Consider the following 22,824-nt stretch of genomic DNA (forward strand, 5'->3'; position numbering starts at 1 on the left):
TACCCTTCTGTAATATTTAAATCTGTGTACTTTGCTACATTAGTACATAATCTTTCTATAATCTGTTAATGGTTCAAAATGACAGCAAAATCCCACTGCTCATATTTATAAAATAAATATTATTCAGTGCTGTGAGAGACCGTGAGGAAAGACCATATGTCCATAACATTTCATGAGACAGAACACATGAAGGAGAAGACTTAGGGTGCCACAGCAACATTTAGTCTCACTTTCCATATTCTTAGGCATTTAAAACATACTACAGAAGTTACTTCAATTTTTTTTTCCCAATGAATACAGATATGTTCTAATAACTGTTTCTCATTTTAAAATGTGGAAAAAAAATGCTCTATGGTGCATAAGAAACGCTCCTTGAACTTTGTTCTACACTGTCTTAATACATGAACACTATCCCCAAAGCCAGACTGTAAGGCACTCCTTTGAATTCCTTTGCAAGTCCACTTCTTAATGCCTATATACATTAGCCAACAGATAATGGATCGCTTGAAGGGCTATTTGGAATGGGGGCTGGGGTGGAGGAGATTACTGGAACTAACCAAGATATTTGTATATCATCATCCTGACCTGGTCTATGGTACTATATAACCCTCATCACCATAGTATCAGACCACTCCCCCACCCCCTTCTGTCTTTTTGTTTGTTTGTCTTACAGTTTAAATTCTTTGGGGCATGAACTCACTATGGGTTAGATTGTGCCTTTAGGCACAAATCAGAGCCAAAGGTGGAACATAATTGGCAATACACAGGCTTATATAGCTCTGTCAGGCACTGTGCCTCAGAGACTAGTCTGAGACTCCTCTTTCCTCCTCACTTTGGAGAGTAAGCAATTTCCTATGTGCCAGTACCAGCAGCCAACTATGATGCTCCTGCATCCACTCAGCTGTGATGGCCAATGTATTTAAAGGTGAGAGGCGGAGGGAATGGGAGGAGCAGGAGGGAAAAAAAAGAGGCTCCACCGACTCTTTGTCCATCTACTCTGGATATACATGTGGGGAGGGGAAATAATGAGCAGGTCACATTCACTTACTTCTGTGCATCCAGGCCCAAGTAGCCTGCACAAGGGAAGGGGCGGAGAGAGAAAGAATATGTGTGTGTGTGTTGTGTGTGTGTGTGTAGGTCTGTGTTCGGCAGAGGGGGAGTCTACCTCCCCTTACATTCTGGTGTGAGCATGTAGTCTAATGGTAATGTTTTCTAAAGTCACTTTTGAAACGGACTTAGGCTCATAAATCTCTCCAGTGCTTTGAAATTTTTACCCCAACACACTATATAGCCCTACGTGTTTGAACTGCACCTAGCACAATGAGACCCTGACCTGCAATCCAAATAAAGAAAAATGAGAGCACGAACTGTAGCAATATTGTAGTATTTATACTCAAACATGTATTATACTAAAATATTTGTGTGTAGCATGCTACAGAGACACGTTAGCATGGGAGAGTTTAAGCCCCGCTGCTATCTGCGCTTATTTTCTCATACCAAAAGCTATAGCACAGTCTATAATTTCTTGCATATTAAACATTCCAAAGTTCTATCTCTTGCTACATTTATGCTCAACCAGAACAACTTGGATTTAAATACAGAGGGGAAAGATGTGTGAATTGCACTAGCTTTGTGAGTCCAGAGAACTCAAACAAATTAACTTTGTTGTTTTATCAGCTAGGATGATCCCAAAACAAAGCTACTCTTCTGAATAGAACTGAGTTAGGGAAAGTTTATGTATTGATCCAAATATAACCTTTGTGTACCTTCTAACCTTATGATTCTACGCTTGTGGCTTTAGCCCATTTCCTGAAAAACAACAGCAGCAGCTCAAAACCTAGTGTTACATGTCTGTCCAACAGTGGGGATCCTGCTCCCAAAGTGACAGTTATCTGCTTGTGGATGTTTCATGAGGGAAACTAGGCAATTTTTTTGTAGCATAAGGGAGAGATTTACATAAGCGCTTCAGTGATTTAGGAGCAAAAGGCCCATTGTCACAATCCCATCAATTTCTAAATTCAGTTGTGGACATAGGAGCTGGCTAACGCAACTGAATTTGTATTGGATATTCTTATTGGTAAATATCACATGGGACCAGAGGTAGAATTGTCTAATTACACTTGCATCATCTTGTAACTAAACAGAATAAACTTTAGCTAAAGTCTTAGTAGCAAGTGGTGTTCCCAATCATGAGATGAGCACTTGAGAAATTGTGCATGAGCTCTCTGACAAATGGCCTGGGATTTGAGAGATGTTCATGTTTCTCTAAACGTTCCACAAAAGGATGCTTTTGTGTAATGAGTTATCTAAAATGCAGCTGTTCATGGCATCATGGTTAGTCATGTCAAAATCACAACCAAACCAACAAGCTGGATTTGTTCACAGCTCTGAAATCAGTTCCCTAAGGGACACATTTACTAATAGCTTAACTGATCAGTTTATTAGTGAAACCTATTAATACCTAAATAAAACCTAACTAATTTGTTGGGATATGTAATGACAATGTACCATCATCAAATACTGATTAGTCATAACAATCCAAACACAACACAAAAACTGAAGTTATGCATTTCATTTTCACAGTTCTCTAATTAGCTCTTTTATTCTCTACATGTAGCTGTTCTAGGATAAGGCATCTTTCTTTTCATCACAAAATGCATGTTTTCATGTAAGAATCACAAGTGGATTGACAGGCTGAAGTGGTATATGGGGACTCCAATCTTTGGTTGCACTCAAGTTACTTATGCCACTTTGCTGCCACGAATGGATGCTAAAGCCACCTTAGCTGGCCATACCTCCATCATATGGTGATCTTCATGTTACTACTCAACCTTCCTTCCTTACAGATGGGAAAAGGAGGGTGGCCAGAGCATTCTAGCACATTGGTGTTCCCCATCTTCCAGACCACTTCCTTGTGGCTGTTATCAAGTTACTCGAATTTATACCCTGGGACCAGCACCTGGTTGGTCTAGGAGCGGGTAGCCTTGTGGTGCTCCCAACTGAGCTGCACCAAATGTCCTGTGCCTGCAGCTGATGATTAGCTCACTGGATATTAACAGTGATCAATACCCTGAAGTATCTGCAGTAAACACTCCGTAATGGACATCAGTGTTGTCTTCACTGGTTTCAGAAAACAGAGGTTTATATAATAAATTTATGAATCTAGTGAGACTGTCCAAATCATGAATCTGAAAAAAATGTGTGGCAGATTTATGATTATAAATTCATTAACATAGTAAGAGACTGTCAATTTCTTTAAGCTCATAGACCTATGAAGAAGTCAAGAATCATTTTAATGTTTATTTGCAAGTTTTAGATGCAGTTTAAAGATTTTTTTTTAAATCAATACTGCTTCAGTAGTGTCATGAATTTGGCAAGTTTCAATCACTTTTATGAATGTTTTAAGATTTGTGTCTGGTGTAATGTAACAAAGCAGTGTGGGTATCAGCAGAAAGAGAGGGGTAGCCATAAAAATATCCCCAACTGTAAAGTAATACAGTAAAAATTTGCTGTAGATGAAGGGCTTTATAATGACTTCAATTTGAAGTCCATGGAAAGATGCCTACTGACTTATCTGGAGTTGGATCAGGCCACAAGTGTATACAACTAATATAAAAGCTAAAAAGTCATAGGTATTCAATGAAGAATTCAGTTATAGCAGTTCTGTAAAGTCCACTCAGACGCTCAAGACAACAGTCTGGCCCGTGCTAAAATTAAAAAGAAGAAGGAATAAACAGAAAAAAAACAGCTGCATCTATATTTAGTGCCTAAATACTGCACTAATTTAACTGCTGAAGCCAATCTGTGAGGCTTTTGTCCTGCAGTTTGCAGTGCAGAAAGCACCTACAATAATCTTCCGCAGTAGTCTGCAAAACTGCTGAGCACAGCAGAATGTAATGCTTTCATGCACAAAGCATCAGAGGTGCCACAATCCTGTATGTGCAATGTGCATCTACAGAGAAGTTAACATATCAAAAGAATTGCTGTGGAAAAGTGAAAGTAGATAGCAAGTGACAGGTGAGTATCAAATTCTACCCAGGGGAAATAATTGTAAGTACCCAGAACTGTCTTTGATTTATCTATTTTGAATTACAGATGAAGTTATTTCTCAATGTAGTCGCATGCTATTAAATACAAACAGTAGACAAATGGCTACGTATTAACTGAAGTGGTAGCAAAGAATTTAGAAAAATACACTGCATGTTATTTCATAATGAACGTGCTGAAGTCAGAGGTAATGGCCCTGATTCTCCTGCGTCAGTAGAGAATTTAGATGCAATGCCTGCAATCTCAAAAGCAGGGAGCTTTGTCTGGACTGGCCGGAAAAGGGGCAGTGGCTCCTTTATGGTTCCCCTCTCTTGAGGGCTGGGAGGCGAGTGATCAGCAGGGGGTGGGAAAGAATCACCTGAGCTGGTGGGTGGGCAAAGTGGGGCTCAAGTAAGTAACTGATCCCTGTGCACGAGGGTGTGGGAAAGCCAAGATAATTCCTGGCTCCTCCTTGTGGCAGGTATTTCGTGCAGGCACTGATTGCAGAGGGATACAATTCAGTAGGAATTGGAAGTGAACTTAAGGGAAGATATTCCATGAAGAAGCTGGACAACTGAACTGGGTGCTCTTAACATTTGGCACAGCGAGGCGATGCCCGTCGTTCACCAGCCCTACTATTGAGTGCCAACAACATGCTGAGAACAAGCTGTGGAAGGGTGGGGGGACTAAAGACAGCCCTGCATGAGATGCAAGTGATTAAGGCAGGAATCATGACTTGCACTGTACAAAGTTAATGCTGGACAGTTCCCAGAGGAGTTAAGTTAATAAAGTTATGGCCTAATTAAACCACATTATTTGCATCTCATCTTTCTTCCTGTGTGTTCAAGACAATTATGCACTGCCTGCTATTTTGTAATGAACTTGTTGAAGACAGAGATATTGGGCCTGACTCTCCTCTGTTGTACACCAATGCAAGTCAGGCATAACATCATTGAAGTTAATGGAGTTGCACCAGGATAAAAGAGAGTGGGAGAGAAGAATGGGAATTATTTGCTGTTACAGAATCTTGGGCACTCTATAAATGTTCTGGCTGCAAAATATGAAAAATGTTTTAAACGGGTACTAAAATGTTCACCTACGTAAACCATCCTCCCACAAAGAATTTTCAAGGAATATTCTAACAAGTTTGCAATATAAAGACTCTAACAATTACGGGTTACATAAATAGAGGCTAATAATGGTTTTCTATTCTAGTTTGAGACTATGAAGGCTTGAAAGCTGTACTATCACAAAAAGGTTAAAAAGCAGTATAAAGTGCTTTGATAAGTTTAAGCTGTCAAAAACAGTGATGTTAAAATGCCATTCACATTCACTTTGGGAAGCTCTCTGCATATCAGCTTTTTATAGCACTGTGTCTATACAAATACAGATCTGTCTCGATTTCCTTCGGATAATTCGTCCCCAGAGTTGGGGTCTTCATGATTAAATGTTTAAGCAGGGACTACAGTGCACCTATTTCCTCCTTGCTAAAATTAATACATGTTTGTTTTCCAGTAAGAATTAAAAATGGTTAATCTATAGGTATCAGGAAAGAAAGAATTGCTCTAATGCTCTTATGGTCCTGCCTCTCCCTCCCCTCCCCCAATAATCCTGAAAGGTATCCCAGATTTCCTTTTGTTATATTTGATCATGTAACCATTTCCCCGAACAAAGGAGTACTGTAACATTTAATTTTTACTTTAATAACAGTGAATAAATCTGTACATAAGCCTTTTGTTCATGTGTGCCCCATAATCTAGATTTACTTTAAATTAAACCAGATGGCAATTGCTTAACTCTTTAATTCAGAAGCTTTGGCATGCAGGAGGACTATTAAATGTTGCTTACTCTGAGGGAATCGCGGCGGATTGTCGTTAACATCAGTCAGTGTGATGTTCACCGTAGTGGTCCCAGATAATCCACCCATCTGGCCTCCCATGTCTTTTGCCTGGATAACTACTTGGTACTGCCTCCCTGTTTTCTCTGTTCATGTTTGGCAAAGCAGTCCTGATGATGCCTTTAGGAAAACATGGAAGCAATTGTTATCCATCCCTGCATTTTTGACACGCACAGTACCATGATACTGAGTCTTTTCAGTGTGTCTGTAAAAACATATTTTTCAAGCGCGCATGCACTATCAATGCAATCCAATTATCTGTGTATCTCTGTAAAATCTTCAATACAGCTTCTCTCCCTCTATGTACAACGATAGAAACAAAAACATTAGTACTACATTACAACTTTCTAGTTCCTACCAAAACAATACAAGTAACTTATGTTTTATTTAGGTAGCTGTCATACATATAGTTTTCACATTTATTACAAGGATTGTAAGTTACTGAAACACAGGAAGTAAGAAACATTGTAGCCCTTCACTGCTTGGCTTTGTACAAATCTGCTCTAATTTTGGTGAGTTTTCTAGAAGAAAGAAAACTGCTAAGCTTGTGGTAGATGAAAACAATATCAGCTTCCTGACCTGTTTCTGGCTCCACGGAGAAATATGGCTGTCCCTGAAGTATGCTGTAGATGACACGGGCACTGTTTCCATATGAAGGGTCATCGGCATCAGTAGCTGTGACTTGCACCACAGAAGTACCTGTAGTATTCAAATTCAGCTTAGTTCTGCATGGCACCAGAAGGAGGAGCAAAAGCACTAGTTTTTAGTCAAACCCCATTGAAATCTTCATTGACTTATGCATCACAGGGACCTCAGTTTGTTCATCTACATATAAATTTGTGGTCAATTTTTAAAAAAAACCAGTATTTACTTATTCAAGTTTTAGGATCTAGTATGAAGCAGTTGGGAACTTGTTTCCTTAAATCTGAATAGATGACCAGAACAAAGTTAGTAAAGTCAAACCAGAACAGCAGCAGAGTTTAATGCATATCCTTACATGATTATTATTGGGTAATAACCATTGTTTTCTTTTAGGTTTTTTAATATAAACAAGTGTCTGTGTTTCAATGACACCAGATTGTCTCATAAATCTTTCTGTGCACTGATATCAATGATTATACAAAGATCCAGGAATATTAAAGGGACAGCAGATTGAATGTTTCACCCAGATCTGCACTTCTCACTCTGATGGCAAGAAGGAGATATAAGCCACCATTGCCTCTCCACTCTAAAGAGAAAAACAAATACATATTACATAAAACATGCATATTTACCTAAAAGATACAATTTGAAATGTCTTAATCTTCTACACTTCATGGAATAGCATGGCCATTTCAAACTTTTGTGTGAAATAATACCTCCCCAAACCCTTCAAGCATCCTCACTATTATTTCTTTTTGCAGCAGTGGAGATTCCCCATTCTGTTAAACTCCACATGATGGCACTTATAGTGATGGGGAGTATCATGATTGTTTCCTATCTATTGTAGCTCCACATCCTGCACACACATATATACTTTTGCTTCTCTTGTTCTGAATTAAAAAATCATCTATCACCATGGGATCTGCCCGCTTGGCTAGCCATTGAACTTCTTGGGGACAGGAAGTCCTTCAGATACATTTTTTCTCTTGTTCCAGTTATGTTCCCTCTCTTGCATACCTTCACCACATCACTGCATAATATTGACACCCGTGACAACAGCAACCAGAATCAGTTTTCTGTCCTTTCACTAATCTATGCTAACCACTGATCCTAAAGCAATTGTCATGGCAGGGTGTACGGATAAAAGTTATGCTGTTACTTTGCTTGGAGCACAATTATCTAAAGGTGCTAAGCACTCTGATCCTGATCTAGCAAATTACTTAAGCACATGATTAACTTTAAGCATGTGAGTAGTCCTGCTGATGTCAGTGGAACTATACATATGCTGAACGTTAAACACATCCATAAGTGCTTCGCTGGACCAGAACTAGAAAACTCAGCATCTTGCAGAATTCAGTCCCTTCAGAGCAAACAAGAAATGACTGAGCAAGGGGTACCTCTAAATAAGGCAAGAGCATGTTGGGGAGACATGCTTTTTTATGTTGATGTTCATATGAACACTTAAAAATAGAATGCAGAATTCATTTAAGAAAATGGTATTGGGAATAGAAATCACAGAAAAAAATGGCTCCACGTGGTGACTGGAAAAACACACACAAATATCTGGAACACTTTCTGTTATACTAATGATTGCTAAAGACTATGTCCACGAGGCAGAAAACTGAAAATCTAGAAAATGCTTTGACATATACTAATCTACAGATTTCCTTAGTGACACTGAAAAACCATCTTGGGAACTGATAGAAGGTAAGGCTGTTCTTTTAGAGAAGGAACATTTTAACCCTGTAAATTAAGAAAGGAACCACATGTGCACCTCGATGATGGAAGGAACCAGACCAGAGACTGACTCAGCTGTCTGTGACACTATTACATCTTTTGGCACAGAGTAGATTTTGAGGGGTACAGTGCTCATAACTTTTGCTACTGTGTCTGAAATTAAGTTTTAAGACTGTGATCCTGCAATTTATTGTGTGTGGATGGACTTCTGAATCTGCATGCAACAAATCGCAGGTCAGGGCTTATCCCAAACAGCATAGGTGTGAAGTATTGCACATCCAAGCAAAGATAAACAATGACGAGCACTATTGCACTATTGCGAGTGACACATTAATGAGGAGAAGGAGTCAAGTCTCAGAGGCAATGCATAGCTAAGTTCCTGATTAGCATGATGAAGATTTCTTTTTAGACCATGTCTCCTGACATATGCTCATTCTCTGCCCTGGCCCTGCCCCCTTTCTTACCCCGTGCATTCACAAAGAAGGGAGTGGTCGCAAAGGGGCTTGACATATACTACCACCAAGCACGGAAACCTCTGTTTAGTGCTTAAATTTGTGCTGGAGCACAACTTTGCACACTTTTCTGTACACACCAAAACAACTTGAAGGATCAGATCAGGGTCTATATCACAATGGTGTAACACATTACGCAGTGTAGAGAACGGTCTTTGAACTCCCAATTCATGCAAGGCAGTATCTGTTCCTCCTCTTTAAGCAGCAGTTTATAGACTTACTAGCTGAATTATCTCTCTTTATGTCCTTTTAAGAGCTGAGTGAAATTGAACATGAAATATATATGTTTTATACAGACCAATTAGCAGCATTTATTAAAAGGAAGTCAAATGTGTTGCAATTGGATTCTCTTCCTGTTTCTACCAAAACTAAAATAGATCTGTCAGAGTTCTCACTGGAGGGTAATTTGGAGGAAAAATTGGAGAATATACTTATAATTTCTGCATCCTTAGCAGAACTGGACCTTTGAGTGTTATTTGATTGAATTTTGAAGGGTAATAAGACTCTGGATATTGGATAATATTTCTTCCTCCTATATGATGATGTATTTTTATTTTGCATTATGGTATGAATGCTGATGAGAGGATTAAATTAATGGACATTGAAGTGAAGTTACAGTAAAAAATTGTCTACTTTTCCTTCTCCATTTTTCTTTTCAGTAGTTTGTGAACACTCTACATACCTCTTCACGGCTTTGCACCCTGAATGAATGAGGGGAAAGTTGATGCTCAGTGTTTTCCTACATATAAGAGCAATTTAGCAAAACAATGTGAAGAATTATGCCCTTCCTTATAATAAATATTTTTAAAAGTTACAGAGCAACCTTAAAAATGTAGAAGAACAAATATTTGAAACTGCCAGCTTGCTCTACATTTTTGCTATGCTTCTAAAGAAACAGAGCTTTCTAATTAATAAGACATTTATTGCTTTAAATTCCATTTTTGATTATTTGCTGTTAAATTAGTTCTCAACTCTGAGCAGCTTGTTGTAAACTTTTAAAAAGTCAAGAATGCATGCCTTTTTGAAAATCATGGTTTAGTTAAACATCAGTTGTTTGGCTCAGGACAGGACTAAATAGGTGAAATGCTATGGCCTGTATTATACAGGAGGTCAGATCAGAGGCTCTCAAACTATGGTCTATGGACCACCAGTGGTCTGCAAGTTTCATTCAGGTGGTCCACGGATAGTTTCCTCTAAAGTGTGCACCTGGGTGGTCACACACAATAGAATGAAAGGCCACCCACCTAATTAGTGGAGCCACGCAGCGTGGCTCCACTAATTAGGTGCCTGGACCCTGGAGAAGATGCACATGTAAAGTGAGGTGGTGGCCTTGGGGCGAAATAGGGGGTAGGTAGGAGGGGGCAGTGGGGTGAGAAGAGGGGGCGGGGGGAATTTGGGATGTGCAGAACTGTGGCAGCCAGAGAAAGAGGCAACTTTCCACAGCTCCAGGGCTGTGGTTGCTGGGGAGAGAGATGGCCCTCCTTCCTAGCCTCAGCTCTGTGGCTGCTGTGGCAGGGGAGAGATCCCCCTCCCTCTCAGACCTAGCTAAGGGGCTGCTGTGGTGGGGGAGAGAGGGCACATACATCACATTAGAAAGATAAAACTACTGATATTAAAATATGAGTTGTGTGATTTTATTTGTAGAACAAAAAATGTTAATTATTATTATCCAAAGTGCTTTACAATAGCTAGCTAACGGTACAAACAACATTTTGAAAGATCATTAAGTGGTCTGCCAAGACCCTCACCAATTTTCAAGTGGTCTCTGAAGAAAAAAGTTTGAGAACCACTGGACTAGATAATCCATTGGTCCCTTCTGTATGTTGTTGCTGCTGTTTTAAAAAAATATGCATTTATTTCTGTCCTTCTGGATCTTATAGCATGCCTTTCTGATAGCTATGCTCCACCAGTTGTGTTTCTCAAGATGTACAGACAACATCTGACTCCATTTTCATTTGAAGCCACACCACACTAAGCATGGAATAAATAATTTTGGATACCTTTCCTCTACATCTGACACCTCCATACCTGTAGTGACCATTGTTGCAAAGTGTCCCCAGTGCAGTTTCACAAGGTAAATCTATGATGCAACTCTGAGCAAGCATCCCAATCTAAGTAGATAGATTCATACTAGCCCAGCTTGTGCAGTAAAAACAGCAGTATGAACATTGTGGCACCAGCTGAGGATTGGGTTGGTCACTTGAGCTTGGACCCAGGAGGTCTGGCGGACTTAAGAGCCTGTGCTGCCACTCCAGCCATAATGTCCACATTGCTATTTTTAACACATTGGCTTGAACCGAGCTAGCACAAGTCTGTCTACTCAGGCTGGAAAGCATGCACCCAGCTGCAGTGTAAACACACACATATGGTCCTTCAGAAGGCTACACATTTGATCCTGTTCCCACTGAAATCAACAGGAGCAGGCTTGGGCTCTGCATCAATTCACCCATTACTAGATAGTGTCATGCTGAGGGCAAGGTGGAGCCACATCACCTGCGGTGGGGTGGAGGGCAGGTTTGGTGAGGGATTATACTTTTCAATGCTGTACCATCTCTTTGGATGGTGCTGCCTGTTTACCTTTGTTCACCCAGGCAGTTGCTATGTGGTCGTTGGGGGAGGAAAGCATGAACTCTGTTAAACTTGTGCCTCCTTTGGATGTAGGAGATACTGCTGGGGTCTGGTCCTTGCACAGGCGTGGTGGCAGCGGGGATAAAAGTAAAGTAAAGCTCCTTGCACCCTCTCCATGCACCATACAGGGATCAGACACAATCTCACCTACAATAAGGACCTTGAGATTAGCCAAACAGGAAAAAAAGAGTAATTTAGTTACATCATATATTCCCAATGAATAATTCTACCAGCTCAAGTTATGATTTGTTCTACCCTGAAGCCTTATTGTCTTCTATTTTGCTATAGTGAATTGCACGAGTGTCTAATCAGCCCCCGAAATAATTTATTCAGATCAATTTAAATGTGTTAGCTGCTTTCCTTTATGTTTCATCTGCACATTTAGCCACTTTTGAAACAAAACCCTCTTTCATGCCATTCAAGGTATGTAAAAGTGGACCTTGACTGCCCCTTCCAACAGTATCTGGCCATTACCTCTCTGCAAATTCCAGTTACCTTTTGAGAAACCATTTGTTTCTCATCTGGTAGCCAATTTTTAATCCATTTCAATTGCTCTCCTATGTACCAGTCTTTATAGATTAAATCTTTGTGGATCAGTCTTTTGTGGAAATAGTAGCAAAAGCTTTTCTGAAATCCAAGCAAAATGATTGCACATCCTTCACTTCCCCTTTGTTTGCCAATTCAGTAATGTACTGAAAAATACTGCAACAAATTCATCAGACCTCTTAGTGTTGCATAGGCTTTCATCAATGTTTCCATTTTAAAATTAAGACAGCTTAAGTAACCCATGAAAATAGGCTGCATTTTTGATGTTCCGTGATATGTTACACCATTTTAGATGGGTCAGTATCTCATGGCATTACTGAAATAAATAGCAGATCTGATTCTCCTCCTCTCACTTACACCTGGTATAAATCAAGAATAACTATCAAATGAATGGAAAATTTGTGTGAGAGAAGAATCATGTCCAGTGCACCTAAGAGACATTTCCTGGTGAAAGAACAACTCTAAATACTCTGCTCCAGGCAGTTAAATTCTGTCCCTTGGATGTACATAACTTCTGATGAAATTGGTAGGAGGCAGAGCTACATGTTGAGAGCAAACTCTGACTCTTACATTATAAAGCTGAGAATACCATTGTATGGTAGGACATAAAAGGGTCAGGATTCACCAAACACATTCCAACCACTCTGTAAATAGACCAAAATAGCTGGAATGTACTGATGAATCTGGTACATTATATATAATTTATAGAACAATTGCATTAATCCAGTTTTACCCTGTGATAACTCCACATTTTATGCCATACAGTGGAGGAATCCACTGCTGAATCAGGCCAATAGCATTTACATAACATAACTAAATAGCCAGCTGCTAGAATATTATAGCTCTCAGAAGGCATGTCTGAAAATAATTGTAATGATATCTTTTAAACATCTCTAAAATCTGACCTAAACTGGGTATAATAATATTAATACACTTCACATTTTAAAGTGCTTTCCATGTAAGCATCTTAAAACACTTTACAAATATTCATGAATTTAACCTTTAAATTAGGTAAGAATCAGACAGGATAATTAACAAGAAGAAAGTCGTACAGAAAATGCATGGCAGAGCTTGGACGAGAACTCAGACCATCTCCCTCCCAGTTCTGTGCATTAACTACACACTAAGCTCCCTTCTGCTGGAGTGTCTATACAAACAGCATGCTGAAATACCAGAAATCTATCTGCTGTTTCTAGAGAAAAAGAGGGGAAATAATTGCATATGCTTTCCAGTTTGTTAATTTTTGAAACGTGAGCGCTATATTACATGCAGCAAATGAAATGGAGAGGAGATAGACTCAGTGAAAGTAATGTCAGAAAGAGTATCTAGGTACCTGGCATTCCAGTAAGTGGGCAAAAAAGTGCTGGAGACAAGCATAGCACTAGAGATTGTGTAAATCTTTTTGGGTGGCCTTTCAAGAAAATAACACAATAATCATTATTCCTTGGATTTTTTTGCTGCTGCTGACTGTAGATTTTACTTTAGTGTGCAGTGGATTGAAAAAGGGTTTGGTAAGAAATGTGAAGATAGAATATAATCATATGAGGCATTAAAACCTGTCATTCTGAGACTCTAGCTGAGCAGATGTGGGAGGGTTTTGCTGGGGAATTAGTAGAACGAAGTAAAGAAAAAATAAAAATAAAAATATCCAAAGTGTTAGCATGGTGAGTGACTTAAATAAGAAGGGAATGCTACAGAAAACAATTATTGCTATGATATTTTAGCAGTGGGAAAAGGGGACATATCATACTAAGGAGAGAATGAACAAAAAGCCTGAGGAGCAAGTAGAGCAGTGGGAGCTATAAATAGTCTCTATTGGTCTTCTGAAGAAAAAGACAAAAGGAAAACTATGTTTAAAGATGACAGGCTAACTGTGGGATGCACAAATTGCGGGCCACATGTAAACCCAGAGGGAGGTTACACTTTTATGAAGTGCACATTGATATCCATAATGCAGGAAGGCAGAATTGATTAGAGGGCTAGAAGAACAACTAAGAAAGATGATAGCCATCAGAGACGTGAAGAAAATCATATCTTGAGGAATTCATAGGCGGTGCTGCTAAACCCTGAAGATATGAGGTGAGATAAGGCTAAGGGAATGATTAAAGAACAGAATTCCTTTCCTGGAAATGATGAATAGAGAAGCATAATTGAAAGGAAAGAAAGGATGAGATCATAAAAGGAATCAACAGGTTTAAAGTCAGAAATGTCTATTCTTCTCTGAAGGATATTAGCAGAGAGTCGAGAGGAAAAAGCACAGGGAAGAAAATGGATTTATCTGCAGCCATGAGAAGAAACTCTCAGTGAAACATGAGAAACACCAAGAAGACAGGAAAGAACAAAGAAGGAAGTTATAAGTGGTAATCCTTTGGGACTCAGTGAGGAAAAGAATGAAGGAAGAGGATATGTACAGTAATCTACATAAAGATGTCAGGGCAGCAGGCAGCCTTACTGGGCTACTGACCTAAATGCAAGGTCCTCATCTTGGCCCATGACCTGCACAGAGGAAAAAAGAACAAGGTAATACACGTCATGAACAAGAGACTAAAGTAGATAATACCGCAGGGTGACATTCTCAGACATTTCTCTCATACCACAACCAGAGGCAGAATTCCTAAATGCACAAGGAATGCACTAGCTACTACCCTAATCTAAGGAAAAACAGCATATTGCTGCATGTATGTCCAGGCAGCTTCACAGTTTGGTATACTGGGGGAATATTCCTGAGTCCTTTCCTATTCTCTTTGGAGTACTTCATGATCAAAAGGATACTAGGAGGGAACTGTCCCTGTGCTCCAGGAATAGGGTGACCAAATAACAAGCGTTAAATATTGGGACACCTTTTTTTTTTCCAGGGGAGGTGGGTGGCAAGAAAGGAAAATAGTTGCCTATATAAGACAAAGCCCCTAATATTGGGACATCTGTTCTTCCTATCCAGGGAGAACCAGGATTTTAACTATGGGTACATCCAGACTACCCGCTGTATCGGCGAGTAGCGATCGATTTTTCGGGGATCGATATATCGCGTCTCATCTAGACGCGACATATCGATCCCCGAACGCGCTCCTGTCGACTCCAGAACTCCACCGGAGTGAGCGGCGGTAGCAGAGTCGACATGGGAAGCCTCAGACACCGATCCCACACCATGAGGACCCGAGATAAATGGATCTAAGATACTTCGACTTCAGCTACGCTAGTTGCGTATCTTAGATCGATACCCCCCCAGTGTAGACCAGCCCTATGTCTTAGTGTTGACAGTTTCACCCTTTTCCTACTTGTGCACTCATGGAGCTGCAGGGCACATATCTGGCCTTCTGTGAACAATGCAGATTGTTTGGTAATGACACTCTTCACTCGTGCAAATTGTGGAAAATCTTGGTGGCTAAAAACTTGACAGGCTTGTTTGAAGAATAGGGAATGGTACATGAAATCTTGGTAAAATGTTAGAACTAAAAAGGTCCATAGAAAGATGTACCCAAGAGTTCAGGCAAAACTGTCAGAGTAAACAGCAGAACAGTTATTGGTTATTTTTAAGAATTCTTGGAAAAGAGATGAGACCTTATAGAGAAATTCTGTAGATTTTAATAGGGCTGAATGCAATAGGAATCTATAGACCACTAGAAGCTTCTTCATTAAATTCTATCAGATGCTTAAGAGAGCCTATAGAAAGGATATTATTTTATATTAAATTGTATAGGACTTTCTTACAAAGGAAAATTATTCCAGAAACAAGGTAAAAAGATACTATGTGATATTATGGTTATGGCTGAGATGGCACTTTCAGCCTAGGTTCAATGATTTGTAACTTTATTTGGAAAAAAAATATGGACCTTATTCTTCCCAGTGCTTAAAGGGGTCTGAAAAAATGGGGTTCAACAAAAATCTGGAAACGGTAGCTCTGGTAAGGCGGTTATTAAAGTGCACCCCTCTGTCATGTGGCGCAATTTTTATTTATTTATTTTTAAAATTCTATTTTATTTATTTATTGATAGAGTCTGTGACCCACTCCCTATTTTAAGCACTTTCACCTTGAGCCTTGTGTAATTTTTATGCTTGTGCTAAAAGGGCATAAAATGCTACTGTTAGGGGCTGAATTAAACGTCCTTTAAATTGATGGCTGTCACATCTGCCTTTCATTATTGATACATGTAAGAAACAATTAAGCTTCTTTATGGAACCAGATAGAAGAAACAATAACAGCCTTCACCCAAAACAAAGGCACATCACTGCCCAAAACATAGGCAACTGCAAGACATATAAGCAAAGGGTTTTGCCTGGGTATTGTTTGGTGGCGATGTCTGTGCCTGTCTCTGAGAGAGAAGCAAGAGAAACAGAACACAAGCTGAGAGGGAAGCAGCAGAAAGCCAAGGACACACCTAGAACAAGCACTGGGAACACTGCAGAAATGCCTGGAGAGAGCTTTTGGGCTAGGTGTTGAGCGGGCTAAGGGCTTGAAACTGTGAGAAAAGAAACTCTTCTGCAATTTAATTCCTGCTGTGTTCAGGGAAACAAGATATGCTGTACTTCCTTAGTAAATAAGCAGAACTGCATCAATATCAGCTTAATTGTTTCTTACATATATCAATAAATGAAACAAACCACTAATTTTGGCTAAGTACTTGGGTTAAAAAGGGGTAGCATTATTACCATGAATATGAGTGCAAAATTCTGACTTGGCAGCATTTTACATCCACTTTGCACAGCAGTAAAAAGTCAGGCTCTGTGCTTTCAGCAGAAAAATCTTATGCATTATTTCAGCCTGTTAGAAAATTGCCCTTGAATGTGTATTTATACTTCCTAGACCCTAGAAAAAAATCTTGCTGGCAACTCACAAACAGAAAAAAAGGCTACATTTGTAAAATAAAATTGTTCACAGTTAATTGTTTGAGTTGCTGTTACAACAGAGCTAAAACAGTGGTCCAAATCTGCTCTTTACTCACAGAATTCAGTCCTATTAACATCCCTAGAACTACTTGTGTAAGTAAAAGGGGCAGGATTTGATCCACTATACTTAGAATACAAAATTTTGCTTTCTGTGATAACTAGTGCATTTTTTATATATTCCAGGTATATAAATATCCATCCACCTTCAACATTTGCACTGGATTGAGCCTAGCAGAGGCAGTACCCTTTTTTCATAGTGCAGTGATTTCAAAGGTTGTTTACTTGTTGACATGAAGTACATACTGGCACCTACGGACCCAGAAACTTTGAGCTGAATGTGAGGTCTAATGATTGCAGATGAAAATATAAGTCATGAATATCTCAGATGCATTTACAGGAAAAGGGGCTTTTTTGTAATTGAGAATGAGATAATAAGAGCCAACCAACTGAAACTGAACATGGAATCATTCAATTTGGATATTGTACATTAGGAAAATACTTTAAATGAAGGCACTGAATCACTTTCATTAAATGTATCCAAAAATAGTTTATATACAGCCTAATGGGATGTCTTTTAGAGAAAGCACAATCTTTGGGACTGATGATCTGAGATGTATTTTCCAGTCCCAGCTCTTTCCACATGCCTCCCTTTCTATATGATACAGAACCGTTCTGTCAAAATCGTCTCCTTAATTGAAACTGCATGACATTTGCTGAGACTTATGGTACTAGAAAAGCTATAATTTATATATATAGTCAATGTTATTTGTGTGTTCCATTTTAAAAACACTGAAGCTAGATAACCTTGTTGTGATCCCTTCATTGTTCAAACTAGTTTTGTAGAGTCCCAATTAGGGCTGTCGATTAATCACAGTTAACTCACATCATTAATTAAAAAAATAATAATCATGATTAATCAGTTATAATCACACTGTTAAACAATAGAATACCAATTGAAATTTATTAAATATTGTGAATGTTTTTCTACATTTTCATAAATATTGTATTCTTTGTTGTAACTGAAAGTGTATATTATTCTTGATGGCAAATATGTGCACTGTAAAAATGATAAACAAAAGAATATTTTTCAATTCATCTCATACAAGTACGGTAGTGCAATCTCTGTGTGGTGAAAGTGCAATTTACAAATGTAGATTTTTTTTTGTTACATGACTGTACTCAAACCCAAAACAATGTAAAACTTCGGAGCTTACTTTTTCAGCCAATCACTCAGACAAACAAGTTTGTTTACATTTACAGGAGATAATGCTGCCCTCTTCTTATTTACAATGTCACTAGAAAGTGAGAACAGGCATTTGCATGGCACTTTTGTAGCCGGCATCACAAGGTATTTACGTACCAAATATACTAAACATTCATTTGCCCCTTCATGCTTCGGCCACCATTCCAGAGGAATTAAAAAATAAAATGTTAATTAAATTTGTGACTAAACTACTTGGAGGAGAATTGTATGTTCCCTGCTCTGTTTTACCCACACTCTGTCATATATTTCATATTATAGCAGTCTCAGATGATGACCCAGGACATGTTGTTCATTTTAACAACACTTTCATTGCAGATTTGACAAAACACAAAGAAGAAACCACTGTGAGATTTTGAAAGATAGCTACAGCACTCCACCCAAGTTTTAAGAATCTGAAGTGCCTTCCAAAATCTGAGAGGGACGAGGTGTGGAGCATGTTTTCAAAGTCTTAAAAGAGCAACATTCCAATGAGGAAACTACAGAACCCAAACCACCAAAAAACAAAATCAACCTTCTGCTAGTGGCATCTGACTCGGATAATGAAAATGAGCATGTGTCGGTCCACACTGCTTTGGATTGTTATAGAGCAGAACCTATCATCAGCATGGATGCACATCCCATGGAATGGTGGTTGAAGCATAAAAGGACACATGAATCTTTAGCACATCTAGAATGTAAACACCTTGTGATGCCGGCTACAACATGCCATTGCAGTGCCTGTTCTCATTTTCAGGTGACATTGTAAACAAGAAACGGGCAGCATTATCTCCTGCAAATGTAAACAAACTGTTTGTCTGAGTGATTGGCTGAACAAGAAGTAGGACTGAGTGGACTTGTAGGCTCTAAAGTTTTACATTATTTTACATTGTTTTATTTTCGAGTGCAGTTATTTTTTGTACATAATTCTACATTTGTAAGTTCAACTTTCATGATAAAGAGATTGCACTGCAGTACTTGTATTAAGTGAATTGAAAAATACTATTTCTTTTGGTTTTTTACAGTGCAAGTACTTGTAACCAAAAATAAATATAAAGTGAGCTCTGTACACTTTGTATTCTGTGTTGTAATCAAAATCAATATATTTGAAAATGTGGAAAACATCCAAAAATATTTAAATAAATGGTATTCTATTATTGTTTAACATTGCGATTAATCACGATTATTAGTTTTTTAATCTCTTGACAGCCCTAGTCCCAATATAACCCTGTGCAGTGCCTTCACGGATAATGCATTACCATTTTTTAAAAATAAACACTGCTTAGTCAATGTTGAAACTCTGAGATTATGGGACCTTTAGACTACATGGTAGATGCATCTAGTTAGATGCAGTTAACAGGATAATGCTCCCACATAGTTCTGTAAAGTTCTCTGTGGGTTCTGATCTTCTAGTGTCCATGTCTTCTTCTGTTGATTGTAAATACTAATGAAGGTCAGTAAGGTTTCTCAAAACATGATATGATGTACTTGTAAGTCATACTTTAGTAGCCACTAAACAGTCAACATTTACCAACAGATTCCACAGTTACTCAAGTTATATTGTATTCTAAATGTAGTAGGAAACTGGTATCATGTATACAATTGTATGTTAATCTGGCAAATAGTGAATTTTTAATATTGACTGCTTGTTATCATAAAACATACTTTTCATGATTCTTCTGTAAAATTATCATCATATGGAGGACTGTTCTATAGTTTGAGCAGGTTAGCTGACATGATGCTGATCACAACACTGCAGTCTGCATACACCAAGACAAATTGAATTCAGCATCTTGTCAACTAATTGTGATTCTGATTATTATTTGTACTGGCTTACATTTACCACAGGGTCATTTTCAGCATGTATCACAGTGTGTAACAGTACTTTTATTTCTTCCCGTTGGACTCTGCCTATTAACTTCTCATCTCCTGCCCATGTACCAGCCATGAGTAAAAAGAAGAATTGACAAAGCTCTTGACTGAGAACCAGGATAGAGGGTGAAATGAAGCATATAGAGAACAAGGAAGCCATTTCAGATTCTGACTACCACCAGCCACAAGCAAGATGTGGGAGAACCAGAAGGGTAACAACAAAGTCCACTCCCCAAAAAAACAAACACAAAGAGAGGAACAAAGGCAGAGAATGAACAGAAGCTTCTTCAAGACTGTGTCTGCTGTCAGTGCACCAGCATTAGGAAACAGGAGCAAGGGAGTATAGCTCCTCAGGCACAGAACCCATGAGAGAGAAGGCAGACTAGAGGGGCTTCAGTTTATCAAAAAGAAAGGAAACACCCCACTGAAGTTTTTATCAAAGGCTTCCCCAATCACCTTTTTCCTGCAGATTTCAAGGAGGGATACAATTCACCTGGACCAAACCATGAATTATGTATCACATCTTTTTATCCAAATTCCAACAAAGTTTGAATTAATGTATTTAAAATTATAAGTAGACAAAAGCTCCATCCATAAAATTTGTATCTGGATCTGGCTGAAGAGTATGAACTCTGAACTTTGCACCAGATGTAGGGTTTTCTCTCAGGCCTATTTCTAATTCTAAACAGAGAAAAGTACTAATATTACTTACCTTCTGCATGAAAATCAGGACTTAACTGAGTTTATAATAGTTGGGGAAATGATTACTTTAAAGATCATAGTTAAAAGTATGTCCTTACACCAGAAATCACTACTTACCGACTACTGACATTTCAGGAACACTAGCAGTATATATTTCTTCTGGAAATGTTGGTTCATTGTCATTAATGTCATGGATTTTTATGACAAACTCTGACTCAGGCTCCACTGGCCTCAGAGTTCTTCTGTTAATAGCCTGGGCACGAAGGGTGTAAAAGGCCTTCTCCTCTCTATCAATCCTTCGAGTGGCATGAATGTCACCTGTTTTCTCATCAATAATAAAAAGAGTACCAGCCCCATCTCCTGATAAAATGTACTTGAGAGACCCATCTCCCTTGTCCTGGTCAGAGTGAAGCTAGAGGAGAAAGAGAGAGAAAATATATATTTTAAAAAGGGAGGTCATTTTTTTAAAGACATGAAATAATTCTGCATGCGAAAAAACAAGGTGAGGGCTAAAAAAAAACCCACTCATTTTCCATTTACATTGATTTGGCACATTGCAGTCATTGTGCTGTATTAAAGCATTCATGTCTCCCTTACTTAACACAAAGAGTCATTTCACTTGACTGTTGTGGTAGATTTTAGTTTTCCAGCAACACCTGTTCTCTGCTGTGAAACATTTGTGCCACAAATCTTAAAGAAGAATTTTATGTTAATGTTGACCTTTTCTTTCCTCGAAGAGAGCCTATTAAAAATTCACAACCTGCTGTGTTAGTTGTAAATTCACTAAGCAGATAAAGGACATGGCAGATACATGACAATTAAGGAAAACAGAACAACTGGCGGTGTGTCACACAAGTTTTATTTTTTTTATTTCCTATTATTTATGTTTCCTTCTCCTAAACTGGAGTACTTTTCAGTGTAACTCATTATCACTTTTACGCCCTTCAAATACTTTAAATGGGATAAACCAAAAAGCAGCAGATTCATTAAGCAATCAGTATTGATTTAAATCAGATTATCTAGATATCTTTCTTTACTCATGACTTCTAACACTGGAAGAGCCTTAATGCAAAATGTTTTGCTATTTTTTTACTGTACTGAAATGCAATTGGCTAAGCCAGAGTGTTACACTCAACACTACCTCCCAACTTCCTGTTACACAATTCCCTGCTACCTCATTGGGTCCGTTATGTCTGATTTGCAGAACTGAATAATTCAATTTATTTTCACCCTGAAATGTATATTTTAAATTTTGCAGATGTGTCATATCTGATAACGGCCCCAATATTATTTTTTTTAAGCACCTCTAATCTGCTTCTGATTTTGCAGCCACGATGTTGAGCATGGAATTTTGAGAAAAAAACAACCAACAACAACTCTTTAAGCCCATTGAGTGAGTTCAAGCAACCATTGGCAAAATTTATGATCATTGTAAGCATGCAGTTACGTGCCTCACTAACTTATTTGTGCATTTAATGACACTGTACAGTAACATTAATTTATAGGTGCAAACAGCTGGACATCTAAGCACTATAAAATGTGTCCACAATTATTTGCAACATCAGATTTGTTGCAACATTTATTTACATGCACAAAATTGTAGCCACAAAATCAAATTTCACTTAAAAAAAATGGTCAGGCCACAAGAGTATTGGAATGATCCAAAAAGTTTCACACATGAAATAAAACTAGTGCAGCATTTTGGGCTTTTTCCTCATGTTCTAACTATAGTTAGGGAAAACAATATAGCAATATTAAAGTAGCATTGACTACTTATAAGAATACCATCTTCAATCATATAAGCTAGGATAACAAAAAGATGTTCATGCTTAGGGAATAAACTGATCGCACACTTAGATCAGGTATAAATATTCCCCTATGGTATCCAGTTATTACATGTGTTTTCCTGGTGCTCTATGTTGCTTTCATACTCTCCTCTAAAGCATCTATTTCAGGCCACTATCAGAGGCAAAATTCTAGACTAGATAGGCCACTGGTCTGCTTTGACATAGCAGTCTTCAGGTGTCTATGCAGAAACCAAATGAGTTCAATGGAGCAGAGGGATGAAGTAAAGGTCAGAGGACATACTCTTGCTGTGATAAATTTTCAGAAGTTGAATCCTTCCCACACACTCATAA

At 38.5% G+C, this 22,824-nt stretch overlaps 1 protein-coding gene across 1 annotated transcript in view; it reads right to left on the reverse strand.

Annotated features, from left to right (window-relative positions):
* LOC115646190 (cadherin-10-like) overlaps positions 1–22,824 on the reverse strand; it is a 154,455-nt gene that overhangs the window by 50,496 nt on the left and 81,135 nt on the right. Inside the window, 4 exon segments of the mRNA XM_030551750.1 lie at positions 5,875–5,995; positions 5,997–6,043; positions 6,503–6,622; positions 20,804–21,098. Of these exon segments, the coding sequence (XP_030407610.1) occupies positions 5,875–5,995; positions 5,997–6,043; positions 6,503–6,622; positions 20,804–21,098 (583 nt within the window).

This window comes from Gopherus evgoodei, chromosome 2, assembly GCF_007399415.2.
Source record: "Gopherus evgoodei ecotype Sinaloan lineage chromosome 2, rGopEvg1_v1.p, whole genome shotgun sequence".
Lineage (NCBI taxonomy): Eukaryota > Metazoa > Chordata > Testudines > Testudinidae > Gopherus > Gopherus evgoodei.